Consider the following 20,127-nt stretch of genomic DNA (forward strand, 5'->3'; position numbering starts at 1 on the left):
AGTCACAGCATCATCTCTTCATTTTGTGTGTACGTTGGTCCACAATCCCCTTTTCTTCCTCCCTCCCATACTGTAGGTCACTGCACGGAGAAGAAAGGCAGCCTCCGAGGTCAGGCATAGTGTATAGCTTGGGGGGGGGCAAGCAGCGATTCACACTAAGAAAGCGGCTCGCACATGTGACTTCCTTTAGATCAGGGGAGAAAGAGGGACCAACTGGGACTCTGGGGGTCAGTCTTATGCCTGGTCTGCAAGAGAAGCAGGGTTGTGCTGGTCCTTATCTGGGCCTTAGGACAAGCCCACGAGACATTTGAAATGTATCCCCTCATCCTGAGACCCAGTGATACAAAACACAAATATGACAAATCAAGGCCAGAGAGATATTCAGGATTCTAAAACTATCCCTACTTACCTCACTTCCTGGTTACCATGCTGTAATCAGAGCCTACTGATATAGAATTTCAGTTACCTGAGAAAGTAGCCCCACCCTCAACAAAGGATTCATATTAAATGTAAACGGTGCTGTGGAAACCCCTTTATCAAACCAAGAGCTAGGAATGTACAAATGACAGCGTGAACTACACAATCGGTGGTCGTTTTATCTGCTATTTCGCTTAATCTATGGCAATTGACAGCAGCTTTGGCCCCACCGTGGCTCAGGCAGTCCTTGGGACCAGCTGCCTGGCCGAAGCAGTGGCGGGCTCCAGAGCCACTCAAGCACTGGCCAGTGTAACTGTCCCCGGGGGCCACCTGAGCAGCTGGTGGATAGCTCTGTGGCAGCCACACTGGCTGCTGCAGAAGTCATGGAGGTGGCGGAAAGTAATAGAATCCTTGACTCCTTGCAACCTCTGTGACAAACATGGAGCCTTAATTACACTCCTTTGAAGTTTTCCGGTTTCTGTTCTGCTACTGCTATAGGAAACATTGCCTATAAAGGACAGGAAACTTCCTCAGTAAATGTCCATCAGGGAAGTCAAGCTGAATGATTTTTTAAGTTTATTGATGCTGGTGGGCTTCCATGGATAAAACACCACAGCTTTTCTCTTCTCAGTCATGAGAAAGCCATTGTCATCGAACCTGCCAGGTGTACTCCCTACATCCAGCCAAACAAAAGGAGTGACTGCTGTGGTCTGCAGAACAAAAACGTACAGGTCACCTTGCTGGGAAATAGTGGCCTGAAAGAAGGAGGAGGAAAAAAAAAGTTAATATTATTGCAGAAGTTCATATGATTAAAAACTACAGCACCAATCGGCGTAAAAGGTATTTTCAAAATACATTAGTTAAAAAAAGTTTTTCTCCACCTGCCTTATCAATTGTTCTATATAATCTGACTAAGGATGTTAAAATGTGGTTATCAGGCTAATCGCATAGTTGATACAATTTGTATTGACTATAAGACTAATCAATAAGACCGCTCTACAGAGCTGCAGAGGGGGTAGCTCCAGGAGCCAGCTTGAGCTGGGACAGAGGAGTCCTGGCTCGTTCCAGCTCTGGGAGCCACCTGCACTGCAGCTCTGCATTTTAAATGCAGTTAGAGCCACTGGGCTCTTACTACATTTAAAATGCAAAGGTGCAGCAATCAGTGCAAGCCAGGACTACTGGGTCCTCACTCGGGCTGAGTCCAGCAGCTCCTGTCTACTGCAAACAGGGATTGGTGCTGGAGCAGCCTCTGCTTGCGGTGGACAAGGCTGGCCACCGCGAACAGAGGCTGCTCTGGCACCAGACCCTGTTCGTGGCAGTCAGGGCTTTGTTAGAGCAGCCCTTGTCCAAGGCTGGCCCTGGTTGCGCAAATGGGGGCTGCTTCACAGCAGCCTCCCTTATCTCCCCCTGCTGCCTCTGATAGTGCTGGGGGACCTGGCTTCCCACCAGCACCAGCTCTTTCCCCTCCCATTTGCTGCTTCTCATATAGTCCCGTGCTCCCTGCAGCGCTTCTGCTTTTGAAATGTACAAGAGTCCTGCAGCGCTCTTGTATATTTCAAAGGCTGAAGTGGCCACAGCAGAATGAGCAAGGGACTGCTTCAGTCCCTGCTTGCGCTGTTTCCCCGCTGCATCCCTGCCCCACCCCGCCTCTCATGGAGACAGTGCTGGGGGGAGCCAGCTTTGCTGTCTCTCTCTGAGAAAGACAGTGGAAGGAGGAGGTGGGGAGAAGCGACCAGTCGAGTCACTACTCGACTATCTGATAAGCTTATGCTTATTAGATAGTTGACTAGTCAACTAGACACTTATATACCTAACTTTGACCAGGATAAAGTCAATAAGATTCTATCCCAAGCATCCCAAAAACAACAGAACTTAACAGAGATTTATAGCTTTGCTACAGATTAGTATAGTCTAGTTTAAAGATTTTATGGAATTTTATGTTCATAAGGACAGTTCCTCTGAAAATAATGAGATAAATGCTATCCTGACTTACATTCAGTGACATCCTAACATAGTCACAAGGTGTGAGATAGATTTGTCCCCTGGCAACACCTATACATTCAAGATATTATGGTTTTTGGCCCTTCTTGCTACATCAGCAATAAAAATCCATGAAAGTAAAAGAAGATAGAAGTAGGGCAATGTCACCTACTGCTAGTGGAAGAAAGGGAGATCTTTATATTTAGAACTGATTCATAAGACATATGGAGAGATCTCAATAATAGGTTTAACATTTTACTGTAAAGTTTTCAGTAATAACATTCTGCAGTTTAGGAACACAGCTAGAATACATTTTGATTCAAAACATTTATCTTTGGCAGAAGCATATCTCTTCAGAACATTAATGGTATATTAAAATCACTAAGTGACATATTAAATACATTTTACAACAAAAACTGCCTTTTTTTTTTTTTTTTTTTTTTTTAAAGAGAAACCACATGCTCTGGATTCTTCTGTTTTCACTGCTGGATGTGCAGTATAAGCTTTTGCACTGAAACCTATACCACAAAAAAAAAGACACAAAAAGCAGCAGTTGTGTTAACAAAGGTATTTAAAAATGAGGTTATGATAAAAAAAGTGATTCTGTAAAAAAATGCCACCCTTTCACTCAATAGATCTTCTGTGTGTATATACTTTAAATCACATTCGCTTCTTTTATGGACAAAATTAATTATTGTATTTTTCTCCTACTAGCCCTGCAGAGTCAACATAGCGATAGGAGAATGAGCTGAATTTGTGCATTGTCAGGAGAATCAAAAAGTAAATTGTAACTGCAGAGCTTTTATTATTGATGATGTCAGCTAGAAAGAACCTATCTTCTCAGATTCCAAATTGAGTCTGTAGCCCTGTGTCAAGAAGCTGGCCTAAGAGTGATGTGAAAGGAGAATCAGACCTACATTTTTTAATTTGTTAACTAAGCAAATCTGATGTGGAACCACAGAAGCAACACTGTGTAAGCTCATTCTGACATTTGTAGTGTCTTTTCAGTGGCTACTGAGGAAGAGTTTCTGAGTAAGGACTAGGAAGCATGATGAGCAGCTGCAACAGCAGTCAACAGGAACACAGCACGAAGGGAATCTGTGAATCTAAGGCAGCAAGCTCTCCGGAGGCCATCGCCAATAAAATAAACAAATCGCAATTATCACTTTCTGTTGCTTTACATGCAGATGCAAGAACTGAAATTTTGTATAGATTGTGGGAAGCCATTACACATATCAGAACTCCTCCACTGCAGTGCAGAAATGTGCATAATCCAGAAATAACCATTCAAAATTACTTGTCAATAATACCACAGCATCTCAGGGACAGCAGAGGCAATTCCATTGTAATACCATTGCCAATAACTGGCATTTAGTGCAGCATTTACCATATTACTAGCAGTTAACACACTAGAAACTGATTCTAATCACTCGTTGCAATGCCTGTCACAGTGCCATTAGTTAACTAGGGACCAAAAAAAAGAAATGAAGAAAGAGATGCTGCATCAAATAAGTGGATTATACTCAGATTGACTGAAATGCAGGCTTCATATAAAAGAATAAAAAAAGAGTGAGACAGATCAGTGTCTCTTCAAAAACAACCAACAAAGAAGAAAAAGAAAACTCACTTTGAACTCCTCTGTGCAGAGCTTCAGAAAAGCTACTGCCAAGCTAGTGAAACGCTGAACAGCAAAAGACATCACACGGTAGATACCAACTCCCACCCCCACAACTTCACAGCAGACAACCTTGGCAGGACTAAAAAAAGCAACTTGGGATGGCTGGTGCTTACACTGAGCTGTGCTCTCTCCAATCCCACCGCATCCTTCAGCGAAGACAGGAAGTGATAGTTGTCAGGACTGCGGAGCTTGCCTTTTCCCATAAGGGAAAAGGTGACAACACAGCTCTGTCTGGTACAATTCCCACATCTTTTCAGCAAGTCATTTATAGGCTCCTTGTAAATGGGGGCAGCACTCCCTGCCTTAATGGTCACACCCTCTTTTTCAAGGGTACACACTGGCTCCATGGAACTCCACTGGTGCAAACTGACCTGTGAGAAACGTTAAGGGTCAAACCGTTAACAGAGAAAACAATACATCTCTAAAAATATCCCCACATCCCAGATTTTCCAGCTACCCACAGAATTTCCTGAAAGTACATGGCACATAGCCTTAAGGTGATTTCTACATCAGACAAGAAGAGATTGCACAAAGATTAAAATCATAACAAATATAAAATATTACCCATTTTATGATTGAAACTAAGTAAAATTCTGTCTCAAATAGCCTGAACATGTTGGTCTTTATCATGGCACGCTGCAAAGTTCTTCTCTAGCTGACACTGGATTGGAGTGTATAAGAGACTGTCATTGTTGGAGTAAGAGTTTATTGCTTCTCCTCCATTTTCTGGCCCAGGAAACTTCTAGTTGCACTTATGTAAAGCTGACCTGCATTTTCTGAGACATGCCGAGGTACCCAGAGATTTTGAATAGATAATTTTAATATCTTTGTTAAACAGAAAAGATGAACAATGATTTGAAGAGGAATCCCTGGAACTGTATTAACACAGTGAAATAGGTCCTCATTTGTATCAATAAGACTGGCTTTTTAGAGAAAAACTGTGATCCACTTTGGCTTATTTTTAGCGTGAGGCAACTACAAAAAGGCAAATGGGAAATAATCCTCACATCATCTGTAAGCAGGGTCTCTAAGCAGCTGGAATGGGAGAGAAACCCTGGGTGTGTCTATGTAAATACAGTTTGCCCCTGCTTTGATTAGATGTGTTAGATATTCAGCTGATTACGAGCAAAACACTATTCCATCAATTTGGCTGGTGTTGAGTCACAAATTGTGATAACACTAATAGCAATGTCTGTAATTATTATTGGAATACGGAAAAGGAAAGTCTGTACTAAACCTGGCACAAAGGAGAGAGACACTGTCAGTGTAAATAAACTTAGATGGACAGAGGCTTCACTTCCAGAACCCCAGGAGCTTAAGATGAGGGAGGGCAGGAGTCCGAGTCAGCTTGCAGGTGTGAACTCTAAGACTGGTTCAACCTGTTTCTCCCCGTTTCAATGACAGAACTAAAGATAGGCTCCATAAGGAGTCTCTTTTATAATTTAAATTTTTTCTAGTGGATACTGGAATTTCTTGTGGCTGATCAGTGCTTTGGGCCAAGAGCTGAAATCACTAGGCTTGGCCTAGAGCCAATTTCACCTCAAGCCAGCAAAAGCAGTGAGTGGATGGTAGCTGAGAGATGCAGCGAGCGACCAGAAGAGTGGCGGCAGCATGATGAGCAATCAGCAGAGTGGTGATGGAGGAGCAGCAAGCAGAGCGGTGGCAGGGAGGTGAGACAAATGGCCGCCAAGGCGGCGTCAGAGAGCAGTGAGCAGGTGGATGGCAAGTGGCCAGCAGACTGAGTAAGATGCCTCTTTACCTCTCTCCCCACCCCTCACCCCCCAGGATGGAAGGTGAACTCTGCGGACGTACCTCTGAACTCTGGGTCTGTCCTGACGAAGGGCAGCAACTATGAGTGGGGTTCAAAGAAGGGTTGGACATGTGAAGGGGACCATTTACATTGCTGAACTTAAGATCCTGAGAGGAAAAAGACATTACTGACCTAATTGGGGTGTGACTTTTACCCTTGGTTTTGTTATGAACTCTGTTTGTGGTGTTTTCCCAAATTAATGCCTTGTTACTTCCCTTCACTCTTATTAAAAGTTTCTCTCTCTACACTCAGGCTCTGTGCTTGTGAGTGGGGAAGCATTGCCACTCAGAGGTGCCTAGGGGTGTTGTGTGAATTTCCCAGGACACAGATTGGAGGCTCTAATCAGTTCTATGTTACATGAATGGAGAGGAACCCCTAGATATTGAACCTGGCCTTGGCTGCTTCTGGTGCTACATGACAGAGGGATTACATGTACAAGGCATCAAGACGTACCAGCAGCCAGAAACTGATCCTAAATTTCTCCCTAAATGCTCTTTTTCACAAGTTTAAAATTTTCTTGAACCTACAGTCTTCTGTGGGATCATTCAGATATAGCTTGAGAAGAACAGGAGTGCACAGCAGGCCCTGAATTGGAATTTAGCTTCCGATTCTTGCCACAAAATAAGCCAGTGTATTTTTTCAGAGGTGCATTGGTTCATGGAAGCTAACAATAAAAAATAGATAAGATAGACAGATAGACCAGAGAAGAGCAACAAGAATGATTAAAGGTCTAAAGAACATGACCTATGAGGGAAGGCTGAAGGAATTGGGTTTGTTTAGTTTAGAAAAGAGAAGATTGAGGGGGGACATGATAGCAGTTTTCAGACACCTAAAAGGGTGTCATAAGGAGGAGGGAGAAAACTTGTTCATCTCTGAGGATAGAACAAGAAGCAATGGGCTTAAACTGCAGCAAGGAAGGTTTAGGTTGGACATTGGGAAAAAGTTTCTAACTGTCAGGGTAGTCAAACACTGGAATAAATTGCCCAGGGAGGTTGTGGAATCTCCATCTGTGGAGATATTTAAGAGTAGGTGAGATAAATGTCTATCGGGGATGGTCTAGACAGTATTTGGTCCTGCCATGAGGGCAGGGGACTGGACTCCATGACCTCTCGAGGTCCCTTCCAGTCCTAGTATTCTATGATTCAATGATAGATTTAGGGCCCAACTATGTTAAGCACTGCACAGATATATAATTAGTGTCAGTCTCTGCCCCAAAGAACTCTCTGTCTAATAAACAAGATCAAATAGGTGGATAAATTGCATCAATTTGCATCCTGACTCAATCTGGCCCACAATGACATTCTGAATAGGTTCTCTCAGAAGCTGAAGCACTGGTCATTTACTTTATGTAGGGGAGGGCTGATAGGGCTGGAAATGGACTTATTGGATTGATGTTCCATTACAAAGCACTTCTTTGTATTTTTCTGTGCTTTTCCCTAGCTGGAGGTGACCTTTATGACAGGCAAATGGTGGCACTTACTTTAAGTGTCAGTTCAGAGTCTGAATGAAGATCCGATACACCGTAGATGTATAGCACATCATTATCTTCATAGCCCACAGGCAACAATGGGGCAAAGAAGTGCCGGGCAAAGTAATGGAGCATTTTCCACTTGCCTCCATACTCTGAGGATTATTTAAAAAAAACATAATTCAGTCACAATCTGAGACTGGCTGTAAACATATAGGGCAGTGGTCCCCAACCTTTCGGGGCTGCTGGGCGTGGGGCTGCTCACGCGCCAGGCATCCGGGGGCGGGGCCGTACATGCGCCGCGCGCCCGGGGCCGGCACCGCACATGTGCCATGTACTCAGGGGCAGGTCTGCCCATGCGCCACGCGCCCAGGGCCAGCACCACACATGCGCCATGCGCAGGGCTGGCCCAGATCATTTGGCGGGCGCACATAAATGCCATGGCGCCCGCAGGTACCACGTTGGAGACAACTGATATAGAGCATGACCCTTCCCAGTGCATAGGTCAAGATACTGCAACTTCCTCTCCTCTTTCTGGTGGGCTTGGCCCACACCAGAGCCTGCGGGATATGACAAAATCTTGTTGTGGTGCTGGGTTTGCAAATCTCTCTCAGACTCCCTTTGAAGTTCACAACATTAGTCTAAGTTCTACAAACCTTTGGTTCCTGAAATAAGCATCTCTCAGTGTGATTCATTTTAAAAAATGAAAACATATATGCTATACACAGAGCTAGAGAATCACCACAACAAAGGATTACCACAAGTGCGCGGCAGGTACACTTAGACAAAATCTGCTAAAAATTATGCTGTTGCAAGTCCAGAGTAACCCATTGGCTTTAGTGGGGTTACGACAGACTTACACTGCTGTTAACGAGAGATGAATCTGGCCCATACTGTTCCATTTTTCATCAGCATCTCTCTCTTTCCATTCTCTTGGTCAGTTTTTGTAATTCCACCTAAACAAAATCCTTTCCTCTAATGGGGTGTAAATGGTTACCTAGTTAACCAGTTACCCTGTAAGCCTCCAGCAGGATCACAAATATCTGGATAAATATTTTGTTTAGCTAGCTAGTTAACTATCTAACCACTATTTTACATCCCTAGCTTGCAAGCCTGAGTCAGACTTTCAAACTAGGCCCATCTGTAGAGATTACCTCTATTATTTTTGGGGGGGAGGGGGGACAAAAAACTTAAATATACTTTATACGTGCATTTTCTAGTTTCCTTTGCCAGTTTAGGGGCAGCTATACTTTACTGCTTATTATGCTATCAAAAATTAAGCCATTTACAGATTAGAGAAACTATCCAATGTGATCACCTCACAAATACAATCAAAACTCTTAGTGATGCTTTAGGACACAGTATAAAAAGCTCAGCACAGTGGGTGAGCCAGTCACAGCAGAGTTTTCCTAGGTGTGATACTTCCAGACAAGGAGTTTGGTAAGAAAACTTACTATGTAGCATTTTAAAATTTGTGGATCTTAATGTAAATGTCCATCTCCCCTCGTCCCGCCCACTCCTTTCCCATCTAAGCCAATGTTAATGTTAACATTTGAACTTTATCCTTGCTCACCATACATCCTAGCCACTAGCACATTAGTAAAAAGAGGCACTAATACAGCTATTCACCCTTATGGTGGAAAATTAAACTCTGCCCCATTCTGGTTTGTGGGTCTTCATTTTATAGAATATGAACATAGCTAATGATGGTGGAAGGTATCTTCAATAACCAAAAGCTTCTTCTTTGCTTTGGTACTTTTTTGGAAATACTTACAGCTTTATACATTTCAGTATCCTGGGACACTATCCCTTGGTTTCCATGTTACGGCACCAAAGCATGGCCAATGAAATCATGCAGGTTGACAATATAGGGAAGAACTCAGATCTACCATAATGCAGCTGGCTTACATTAAGCAGCGAAATCTGAAATGGATTTCTGGAGGGTGGCTGAGCCTAGTCCTATTCAGTACCAGACATTTAATAGAGCTTCTTCAAACATACAGGTTATCAGCAACTTCAGTTGATGACCTGTTTAGCTCAAATGGTGTGTTGGTGCTGTATAAGGCAAAAAGATAAGATAATCTCTGCCCTTAACAAGCTTACAGACTGAATGTTGACCACACAGAAGACAGGAGTCCCTGGCAAAATTCAGAGGTGGGAATAACACTGTGGTTTGTTTGGTTTCAATTGCACACACTTCTTGTTGGCCTTCAGAAAACCTAAATGAACAGGAGAAAGTGGAGGCTTGAACTGGAAATAGGTGGTTCAAAACAAAGCAAAATAATATATATATGGGCATTGCCTGGGAAAAGGGCATCCCAGCTATTCATAAGGCTGTTGGGGGGGAGCAGGAGGAAGGAGGAGAATGCAGTGGAGGTCTCAGACCTTCAAAACTGCCATGAAAATCTTAGGAATTTTGCGCTCTCTGCAAAAGGTAGTTATAGTTTTCAAGCAGAGTCTGTTGCAAACTCAGACTAATTTATCAGACTATAAATTCAGCAATAGTTTTATTTACATTCTGAAAATTGAGGCTTTTATTGGATTAAAACAGGGATTCTCACGCTTTGTGATACCACAACCCCCTAAAATGCTAAATGAATTTGTATGACCTCTTTCCCGACCCTCACTGCCCTGGGTCGCTTCCTCCCCCCTTCTCACCAGACTCCTTGCCTTCCTGGGGTTCCTTCAAGGCATTTGCAGTCCTCAACGCCCTTATCCCCCGCAGGCTCCTTCCCCCTGTCTCTTTCTCCTCTGTGCCTCTTTTCCACTTCCACTTCTTTGGTTCCTCCTCTCCTCTCTCCTCCCCTCCCCTCCCCCCTACGTGCCCTTATTTACCTCCGGGTCCTCTGCCCCGACCCAATCCCCCAGCCTGCTGCCTGAGGGACCCTGCCCTTTCCTAGCTGGGGAAGAGTTCAGTCGCCCAGCAACCGTGCCCTGGCCAGCCCCTTGTGCATCCACTCCTGCGCGGATGCCAGCCTTACTCTCCCGCCGCCTTGCCTTCTCCTGCAGCTGAGCCATACTCCTGGAATCCCATGGCCCCAGCCACGCTGCGCGGCTTGCCGGCGGTTGCCTTCCGCTGCTCTGCCTCTCTTCGTGGCCCAGGGGAGAGGCATCGCAAGTGAAAAGGCGACTCCAGCTGCGACCCCCCTCTAAGTTGCTCGCAACCCTCTGGTGGTCATGGCCCTCAGTTTGAGAAACACTGTATTAAAATATGAAAATGAAGCATATCAAAGCATACCCCCTGATATTTAGCTCAATATTCAATTCAGTGTATTGTATGCTATACCCACTTTTTCACTTTTCAATATGCTAGATTTATGAAATAACAACAGAGATGCAACACAGATATCGTCTGGGGGAAAACTGGTGCTTTTGACACGCAGGTGGTGCATACACAGTGGTTTGGGAAGTGCATGATGGCTCACAATTGGGAGATAAAATTCAATTAACTAACTGGATGTTTATGCAAAATTGATCAGAAACGTAATGTGCTAACAATGCTGACATTTAAACTCATCATTGGCTTTCAGGTCTCATTGCATTAGTGGGAGAAGTCCACATCTCCACAGCTACTGTTTCAGGTTTTCTGAAGACCCAAGCAAACATCAATGAAGGAGTTACACCTTCTCCATATTTTAAAGTGTTGTTTTACTCTGTAACCAGAGGGTAAAAAAAAAAATTTTTTTAAATAATAAAAGACAACAGCTTATATTTTTCTAGCACAGTTTCTCAACAAGGGTTGGACTGTACAGTTATATCTGCAGCAGAGAATCACAAAATATGACTATAGCTGCTGCAATTGAAATTGACTTTTGACAGAATTGAGAGGCGAGCCCTCTTCATGCTGGCTGCAAAGCAGACAGCTAAAGTGTTTCAGCCTGATTGTCTGGATTTACTTAAAAACAGGAGACAGATTTCTCTGAGAAATCTTAAGAGGGAGCAGCCAATGTGAAAATTTCTGGCTTTAACCATTCCTGTTGTAGGCACGTATGACACAGGGCAAAAGCTATTTAAAACAACCCCAGGACTTGCTTTCTGTGTTTAAATGAACTGTTGATTAAATCTGGATTCCCCAAATCTCTTCCACATTGACAAGCACAAAAGGGACTGTGATGACTAAGTCTGGAATGAGACACCACTGCTCAGATCTTTCACTGTTCCCTGAACCCTTTTCATCCAACAGCTAGAGTAAGAGCAAATCGTTTTCTTCACTGGACTGGATTGTAAATTAATTGCTCAACATCACTAAACACAACCTGAGAAACATGCTGCTAGTTCTTTCCTCACAGCCAATCTCATACATTTTAATCTATTTTTTAAAGCTTGTGGTTTCTGCTCACTAAACACTGTAAGTATTGGACCTATGGTTCTAACCAATAAAATTTAGCAATCTGTGAAACTCCTGACCACTGAATCAGATCCCTCAAGGTGACATCTGTGCAGGAAGGTGGTGAAATTCCAGCTACAGCTTAACATTCTTCACTAAAAACACACCACACAGGTGCTAAAGTAATCAATGCAGCACAAATGGCTCCAAAACCACAACCTAGCATTCAAAATCCTCTCACTGAGGAAACACATTGATGTCTGAAGGACGGTAGAGAGTCGTGTGCAGACAAGAGGGCTTTACTGTTTACTTAGTTTCACAGTAAATGTTTTAAAACACATACACAAATATTTTAATTCTCAATTCTCTCCCCATATCAAGAAGGAACACGCTTTTACTTCATATGGGAAATTATGTAAATCCTTTCATGTCACTCCATTTATGACAGAACAAATTTAAATAAAGGAAGCATTCATCAGTGATACCATTGTGCAACCTAAAGAGCTGCAGAAGTGTGGTTTTGAAGTGCAAAGGAAACTAATTTATTTGAGGTTTTTGCATAATTCCAACCATTAGCATTTCAAAATTCCCTCCATACCATCGCCTAATTAAATGAAAATTAAATCTTTCCTCAATCCACTGACAGAAAAAAAATTAAACAAAGGGACAGCTGTATCTTTGCTGAGCTTCCTTTCTGAAAACTGACATCAACAAGTCTATGAATAATTTAACTATTTCAGACATTTGCTGAGATGACGTTGGTTGTTCTCTACTTAAAAAAGTTATACTTATGTTCATCACATCAGATCATCTGTCAATGCATCTGTACATTGAGATATTTTACTAGGTTTTTTTCCTCCTTTTTAAGGTACTTTTTTTTTTTTGGTAAAATGTTGTCAATTATAGCGAAATTCAGATAAACAAATGTTGAACTACTATGTTTCTACACATAAGTTCATGAAGTCCCAGAACCTCAGAGTTAAGGCTGGACTACTATCTTGGCTGACAACATAAGGCCTGTAGCATGTTGTGTAAAGACAGTTTTACTATAGTTTGTTTCCTCTAGTTTTCTAGGTGGAGGTCTTCCACACAGAAAAAGGGAAGATTGAACTTTAAGAGGTAGGAAGATGTTACTGTAAAACCCCCCCAAAATTGGCAAGTAAACCCAAGAGCAGAACTTGAAACTACATGTACCTTCCTCTCCTAAACTGACCATATTCCAAAGATTCTTTTAACTATGAACTTCTTCTTTGCAGCATGCATCAGTAAACTAAACAATCATAATATTTAAGAAAGAATCGAGGTTGAAACCATGGATAGGACAATGGACTGGAACTCAGCAGTCTTGTGTTCAATTCCCAGTTCTACCAGTAGCCTGCTGAATGACTTTGGATCCGTCACTTAACCTCTAGTTTTCCCATCTGTAAAATGGGGATACTGATACTGCCTTCTTCACTAAAGTGCTTTGAGATGTACAAATGATAAGCATTAGCTAAGAACTGAGTAAATGTATTATACATTTCCACAAAACAGTCCTTCTACCTTAAACTCCACTAAAACTCAAAATATAATCACCTAGTTCTAAGCAGCTATGAAATGCAGCCACTTCACTCAGACCATGCAGTTCTCCTTCACTTACTATTTATTACCCAACCCAGTTACACATCTGCATTCAACCTAAACTAAGCCCATTGTTATGCTGTGAAATAAACACATTATATGCTATTTAATTAGAACTAAAGATTCTTCAATTAATTTAGCCATAATATGTCTTGACATATTGCAAAGTTCCACACAAACTGATGAAGACATTCAATGTTTTTATGACTAAGAAAATACATATTTTTACTGTTATAGAAGTGTCACTAGCTCTCATTTATTGTTATGCTTCCTTAAAAACACTGTTCTTCATGTCTATTTTACACAACTGTTTAGATCTTTCTAACCCTTCCCACAATACCAAAAGGCATTCCTCTGCAGCAACACCAAACAAACATAGTTCAAAGGTACTAAAAAAACAAAACCTTTGATTTGTCCCACTCAAAGAGAAAAATTGTCCTGGATGAGATGTGGCATGTAAGATTTAAGGAAGACCAATTTATTTCTGGGGAAGCTAGGGGGATGTTGAGAAGTTAGGTGTATAATGAGGTGCTAGCATCAGCCTTAACTATAATGGAAATACCACTCCCTAAAGGGATAATGCTTGTTTATTTCAAATATTGTCCTCTTCTCAGGAGACATTAATATTGTTTAAATTAAAAGATATACAGTTTAAACTAGGGCCAGCTTCACTAAGAGTATTATATGACATCTTAGCCTTGTATTATAAAGGTTCCTGGTTTGCGATTAGTGTGCTCTGAAACGAACAGTTGAGTGGATACACTGAAAGATTTGTTTTCGTCTTCACTGTGTTTGTAATTATATGTAGAGGATGACATACCAAGACCAACAGCTTAGAAACCTTGCTTGACTTTATTATCAAGCTTATGCTGTAAACCAGTTTGCTGGGATTTACAGGTTGAACCTCTTAAATACAGGGCTCTCCAGTCCGGCAACATCCATTGTCACGGATGTTGCTGGACCAGAGAGCCCCGGCGCCCAGGAATGCGAGCCTGTCAGAGAGTCCAGCGGAAGGGAACCTTGACATCAGATCAGTGAGCCCCATCCTCAGAGAGCCCCAGCCAGGCAGAGCAGCAGTGGGACCAGTGGGCCTGGTCCCTGCAGAGTCCCATCCTGGTGTGGCAGCAGTGGGGAAGCTGCAGAGCACCAGTCCCAGCTGGGTGGCGCAGCAGTGAGAGCAGCGAGTCCCATCTCCGTGGAGCCCTGTCCCCCAGTGTGACTGCAGGGCAGCCATGGGGCCAGCAGCAGCCAGTGAACCCCGTCCCTGGGAAGTGCTGGCGTGCCACTGTAGCAGCAGGGCAGCTGCAGAGCCTAGTTCCCGGGAAGCCCCAGGCAGGACTGAAGCGGGACAGTCACAGAGACTGGTCCCTGAGAAGCCTCAGCCAGGTGGGGCCAGAGTGCAGCTGGGGAGCTTCACAGGAGAGCCCCAGCTGGCTGGTGGCAGCATGCCGAGTCCAAGCCCAGTACCAGCAGGACTGGAGCCCAGTGGCAGTGGGGCTGGAGAGGAGCAAGCCAGAGGGAAGGGCAGTATCCTGGAAGACCGGTGGCAGGAGGACCTCCCATGATCCGGCAAATTCCCTCATTCGGGACAGGTCAGGTCCCGAGGGCGCTGGACCAGAGAGGTCCAACCTGAATTAATAGACGGTTAGAAATATGTTTGGTTCATGGAAAGTTATCCAGGGACTCATGATGAGCCTTATTTCTTCACCTGGTATTTCTGAGAAAAAAACATGATAGATAATAAAAAGACATTTAAAAAGCACCATTAGTGGTTTCACTGGTGGCAACTGGAAGACTTACCTAGTGACGCCCATGAAGGGGCTTGCCAGATGTCATTGAGCTGCCAGTACAGTGCTCCCATTGTATGTCCCTCTCCATTGATTATCTCACTTCGACTGCGCCGATAGAACTCCGTTTCTGTCTTTATACACTGGGCTTGCATAACCTTGTGCCACAAATACATTAAAATAATATTACTTTCAATTTGATTACTCTCAGAACATAAGGAGAAACACAGACAGACAAGGCTTCTTGGGTTCACTTTGAACTAGACTGTACCTAAAAGACACAACCCTGACCAAGAGACAGTACAGGAGTTCCAAGGGGATCTCAGCAAAAGTGTGGTGTGTCAGAAAGGAACAATCTTTCCGAAGCCTATTGAAATCAGTGAGTCCCACCTGCTCTGTGGATAAATGGAGAGGGTCAAGAGCCATCTTTTTCCTGCCTCTACCATTTTCTCTGGAGTAATTTGCATTGCCTGGAAGTGTTCCCCTGAAATAATCACTAGTCCTTGTGTAGAAGAAGGGAAACAAAGAAGGGAAATTAGAGAGGCTTTTTGTGCTCAGTTTTCTCCCCTACAAAGAGTCAAGGTTACATAAAATCACTCCTCATTAAATTATATTGTAAATTCTTCAGGACAGGAACTATCTTTCAGTGCCTAATGTACGGACCAAGACTAGACTCTCTAGTTTCTAATAACAATAATGGTTGCATAAGTATCTTCTGCCAGAGTGTAGCCATTGTTACCTGAGTGAGGTAAATCGTATCTTTGAACATTTTTAAGGGATCTACGTTCTGGGGCAGCTTGAAGTGAAGTCCAGCCTGATGAAGCATTTGCTCATTACCAGCTGCATGGTGCTGTCGATGGAGGGAGAAATTGCTTGTATAAGACCAATCCTCTGGAGAGGAGACCTTTTGAAAACACAGAAAGGGTTGGAAACAGGTCATAAAGAAATAGCAAAACATGCTCCTGATCTTTGGGACCAGGTACTTAGAGACTGCAGAAAGGTGACGAATATCCATTTCAGGGCCTTGCCGTTGCCTATAGTATTTAAAACAATACATTTCTATAGTGACTTTCATCTGAGGATCTTTAAGCCTTGACAACACCCGGTGGAGTAAATGTTACACTCTTCTGCAGATGGACAGACCCAATGGCTGTCTACACTGAGGGCTCAGCTCAGTTGATTTTGTGAAACTTCACTTATTTGTCTGACAGCTGAATTTGGCTCACAAAGCTTTCACAGAGTCAGTGACAAAGGAGAGGGGAAACTGCTGCAGAGGGAGGGCGTCAGGTGGGGGGGAGAGAGGGAAACTGCTGCAGAGGGAGGGCGTCAGGTGGGGGAGAGAGGGACAAGCCTTGGAAGTTAATTTTATAACTCTGCTAGACACTCAAAATCATGGACTAACCAGAGACAGCAGAAGTTTCACCTGAAGAAGTGGGTTGTGCCCATGAAAACTCATACCATCCACATGTTTTGTTAGTCTCTAAGGGAATGTCTACTCTAGCCTCCTAGTTCGATCTAGGGAGGTTAATGAGGGCGACCAAAATTGCAAATGAAGAGCGGGATTTAAATATCCCACACTTCATTAGCATGTTCCTGGCCGGTTGCCGTTTTAGAAACTGACTAGCCCGAAGTAACTGCCAGCGTCTACACGCAGCAGTGTAACGGGATTCCGAATTAAAGCCCTAAATCGAATTAGCGGTTAAACCTCATTCCAGGAGGAATAACAGCTAATTTGATTTAGGGCTTTAATTCGGAATCCCGTTTCACTGCCACGTGTAGACGTGGGCAGTTACTTCAGGCTAGTCAATTTCTAAAATGGCGACCGGCTGGGAACATGTTAATGAAGCACGGGATATTTAAATCACTTACAGCATTTGCAATTTCGGTCGCCCTCATTAGCCTCCCTAGACTGAACTAGGGGTCTAGTGTAGACATACCCTAAGGTACTAGGACTATTCATTGATTCAAGTTTTTTTTTTTTTTTTTTTTTTACAGACAGGAGAATTATGACATATTACAACAATCAGTAACCCACTAACAACCCTCTGCCCCACAGCTGCCCTCCTTCCACTTCCTTTTGCTTGTATGGCTAGAGGGATGTCAGTGGGCTCCTTCACTTTGAATGGTCCCTTGAAAAGTTTGTTAACTCTTTATACTAAACAATGACACCAGGTACGTTTCCCAGACCTGAAGAAGAATGCTTGGTAATCTCAAACGCTTGCCTCTGTCATCAGCAGAAGCTGGTTCAATAAAAGACATCACTTCACCCCATTTGTCTCTCTATTATCCTGGGACCAACACAGCTACAACACCACTGCATGCAATATAAAGACAGGGTCACTAATCTGCCGCCAGCCACTTTGCTTATACTACAGCAAGCAACAGTGCTCAATGTATTTTTGGTTCTGATCCAATGGAAGTGAAGGTGTTTAACAGGAGTTAAATTGTGATGAAAGAAGACAGGACTGATCAATCAGTGTCTTAAACAATACATTTAAATCACTTCAAACAATACAATTAAATCCTGTGTTTCAAGAGCACAAGAGCGTGCCACCAATTGTTTAAAACTGGTAAAACAATTTCTAAAACATTGATAGATGATAATAAATGATAGCAATGCTATGGACTCTGATTTTGCAATAACGGCTTATGGTAATAAATTATGACGGTAAGTATCTTGGCTACAGTGAGTGGAACCAAGTTTAATGTATTAAAAGGCAAAACATGCATACCTCACTCTGGCTACGTCTAAGACTGCATCCCTCTGTCGACAGAGGGATGCAAATCAAGCACACTGAAATTGCTAATGAAGCAGGGATTTAAATATCCCATGCTTCATTAGCATAAACCTGGTCTCTGCTTTTTTTTGAAACTGAGCTTTTTCAGAAAAAACAAAACAAAACAAAAACCAGCAGTCTAGACACGGATCTGTCAAAAATAAGCCCTTTTTGGTCAGATCCTGTATTCCTCAAAAAATTAGGTTTACAGGATCTGGTGAAAAAGGGTTTATTTTCGACAGATCCACGTCTAGACTGCCGTTTTTTTTCAAAAAAGCGCCCTTTAGAAAAAAAGCGGTGGCCATGTTTATGCTAATGAAACGCAGGATATTTAAATCCCTGCTTCATTAGTAATTTCAATGTGCTTTATTTGCATCCCTCTGTCGACAGAGGGATGCAGTCTAGAGACAGCCTCTGTCTCTATCGCTCATATTAAACCTAGGATTCCCTCTCAATAAGCCACATGTGTCATTTCAACTATAGACATGGACTCAGAGTTTCTTGGCCAGTTATTCACTGTCAAGACCACAGGGGAACCGGTGTGGGGGAGGGGAGAACTATGAAAATGGAAGCTTTGCCTCACCTTTTCCAGTGTACTAAAGGAGGGCCAGGACTGAAATCCATACTCCGAAGCAAACCGAGTTTTAGGATACACTGTCCAGTTCCAGCAGTCACTGAGATAGTCATAAAAGTGAGTGTCACCATAATGGGTGTCATAAGGATTCTGGGAGACCCAGCCTTTTCTAACAGACTCCTGGCCATTTGTGGGACTGGATGCAATGTAAGGACGGCTTTTATCCTCCTGAGTAAACAAAACAAAAAACACACTAACATAAAGTGACTGGTTCCAACAACAATATCCAGATTTTATTTCGGAAAGGAAAACCAAAAAGGCTTTGCCAAATTGCTCAGTCACAGCCTAGGAAACATTTTGCTTTTGTGCCCTGCCATTCATCATCTCCCTTGTGTTTAACCATTTGCATGAATTCCTGGAATCAAAGGCCTAGCAAGATTACCACTGCTTTCCACCTCCATGATTCCTCCTCCCTGTCATGGCCATGTAATTGCTGCACAAATCAGGCTTTCAGATATCACAAGTACCAGCCAGATGCTCCCACTAAAGAACTGGGCAGTGAGAAAACTAAGCCAGGACTTCACTACCCCTTCCTACTGAAGTCAGCAAAACTGACTGGACACATTTATGAGGGAGAAATATTCTGCATCCTGTTCAGTGGTGTCATCAATGACTTCCTCTCCTCACAGTACAAAAGGGATATCACTAGACTCCAAATTGTACTCCTCTGAAACACAGTGCCTCCCAGATGTCCTCTTGGGGTCATGAGGATTCCCACTGTCCCTTACAAGCAGGATGGAAAACTGCACAAGCCAGCCCTTAATTCATAACTAGCACTTTATTAAGCCCAGGACAGACAGTGGAGACGCTCCTTGGTGTATCCAACTCTAGGTGTCAATTAATAAAGTTATAAACAGGAAGAATCCTGCTACTTCTTGCCCATGGAAGCTTGCTGGCCTCATCTGCTAGTACAATGTAGGCTTCCTCAATTCATTCTGAGTAGAGAGGAATTTGGAAGCTAAAGTGCCGTTTTAAAAATCTTGGCAAAAGGGATTCTCTTGCCTCAGATAAAGGGAGTTGCTCTCTTTAAATACTTCCACATTTTTAATGACAGCTACTTAAAACACTGCTAGTGCAAAACAAATAAAATCATCGTTTACGTTTGTGTGATGAAGAATACTGTACTTTGAAGTAAATTGATTATTTTTGCAGCAAGTTTTGCAGTAGCAGTACTAAGTCCCCCCCCCCCCTCCCCCTCCATTGCAGACAACCAACAAGCCTTAGTTTTCATATATGGAAGGTGTTCTGCCATTACAGTCTGTTTGTGGCATTGTGCTTTGATTTCTTTGCAGGGGAGGGGATGGGAAGAGGGCTGGCTGTGCATTTTAGACCAGATGCAGCTTTATGAAGGGCAGGATTTATAGCTGTTTCAAATTACATATTTATAATCACTACTGCACACTGCCTCTTATGGGTGCCAAATATTGAAGGGTTTCTTTGAAATTGTAAAACATTTAGGGAAACACAATTTTAGAAAGGGAAGTTCCTGGTTCTACATTCACAGTTCCTCTATTAGCTCCACAAAGAATATAGCCACAGGCTTCAGTTTAAACACAAGTAATCCCACTCACTCATTTTAACAGTGTGAACAGTTAATCACTGGAACTGCTTACCGAAACATATACTACA

At 43.0% G+C, this 20,127-nt stretch overlaps 1 protein-coding gene across 3 annotated transcripts in view; it reads right to left on the minus strand.

Moving 5' to 3' along the window:
• Nucleotides 1–517: 517 nt before the first annotated feature.
• MANBA (mannosidase beta) overlaps nucleotides 518–20,127 on the minus strand; it is a 59,887-nt gene continuing 40,277 nt past the window's right edge. For all 3 annotated transcript variants that reach the window (XM_075929670.1, XM_075929671.1, XM_075929672.1), the window contains exons 12-17: nucleotides 18,448–18,666; nucleotides 15,827–15,991; nucleotides 15,101–15,245; nucleotides 7,366–7,508; nucleotides 4,189–4,446; nucleotides 518–1,172 (exon numbers count right to left, since the gene is read on the minus strand). In XM_075929670.1, the coding sequence (XP_075785785.1) occupies nucleotides 948–1,172; nucleotides 4,189–4,446; nucleotides 7,366–7,508; nucleotides 15,101–15,245; nucleotides 15,827–15,991; nucleotides 18,448–18,666 (1,155 nt within the window). In that variant the 3' untranslated portion in view covers nucleotides 518–947. The remainder of the gene's footprint in view (nucleotides 1,173–4,188; nucleotides 4,447–7,365; nucleotides 7,509–15,100; nucleotides 15,246–15,826; nucleotides 15,992–18,447; nucleotides 18,667–20,127) is intronic.

This window comes from Pelodiscus sinensis, chromosome 5 (assembly GCF_049634645.1).
Source record: "Pelodiscus sinensis isolate JC-2024 chromosome 5, ASM4963464v1, whole genome shotgun sequence".
Lineage (NCBI taxonomy): Eukaryota > Metazoa > Chordata > Testudines > Trionychidae > Pelodiscus > Pelodiscus sinensis.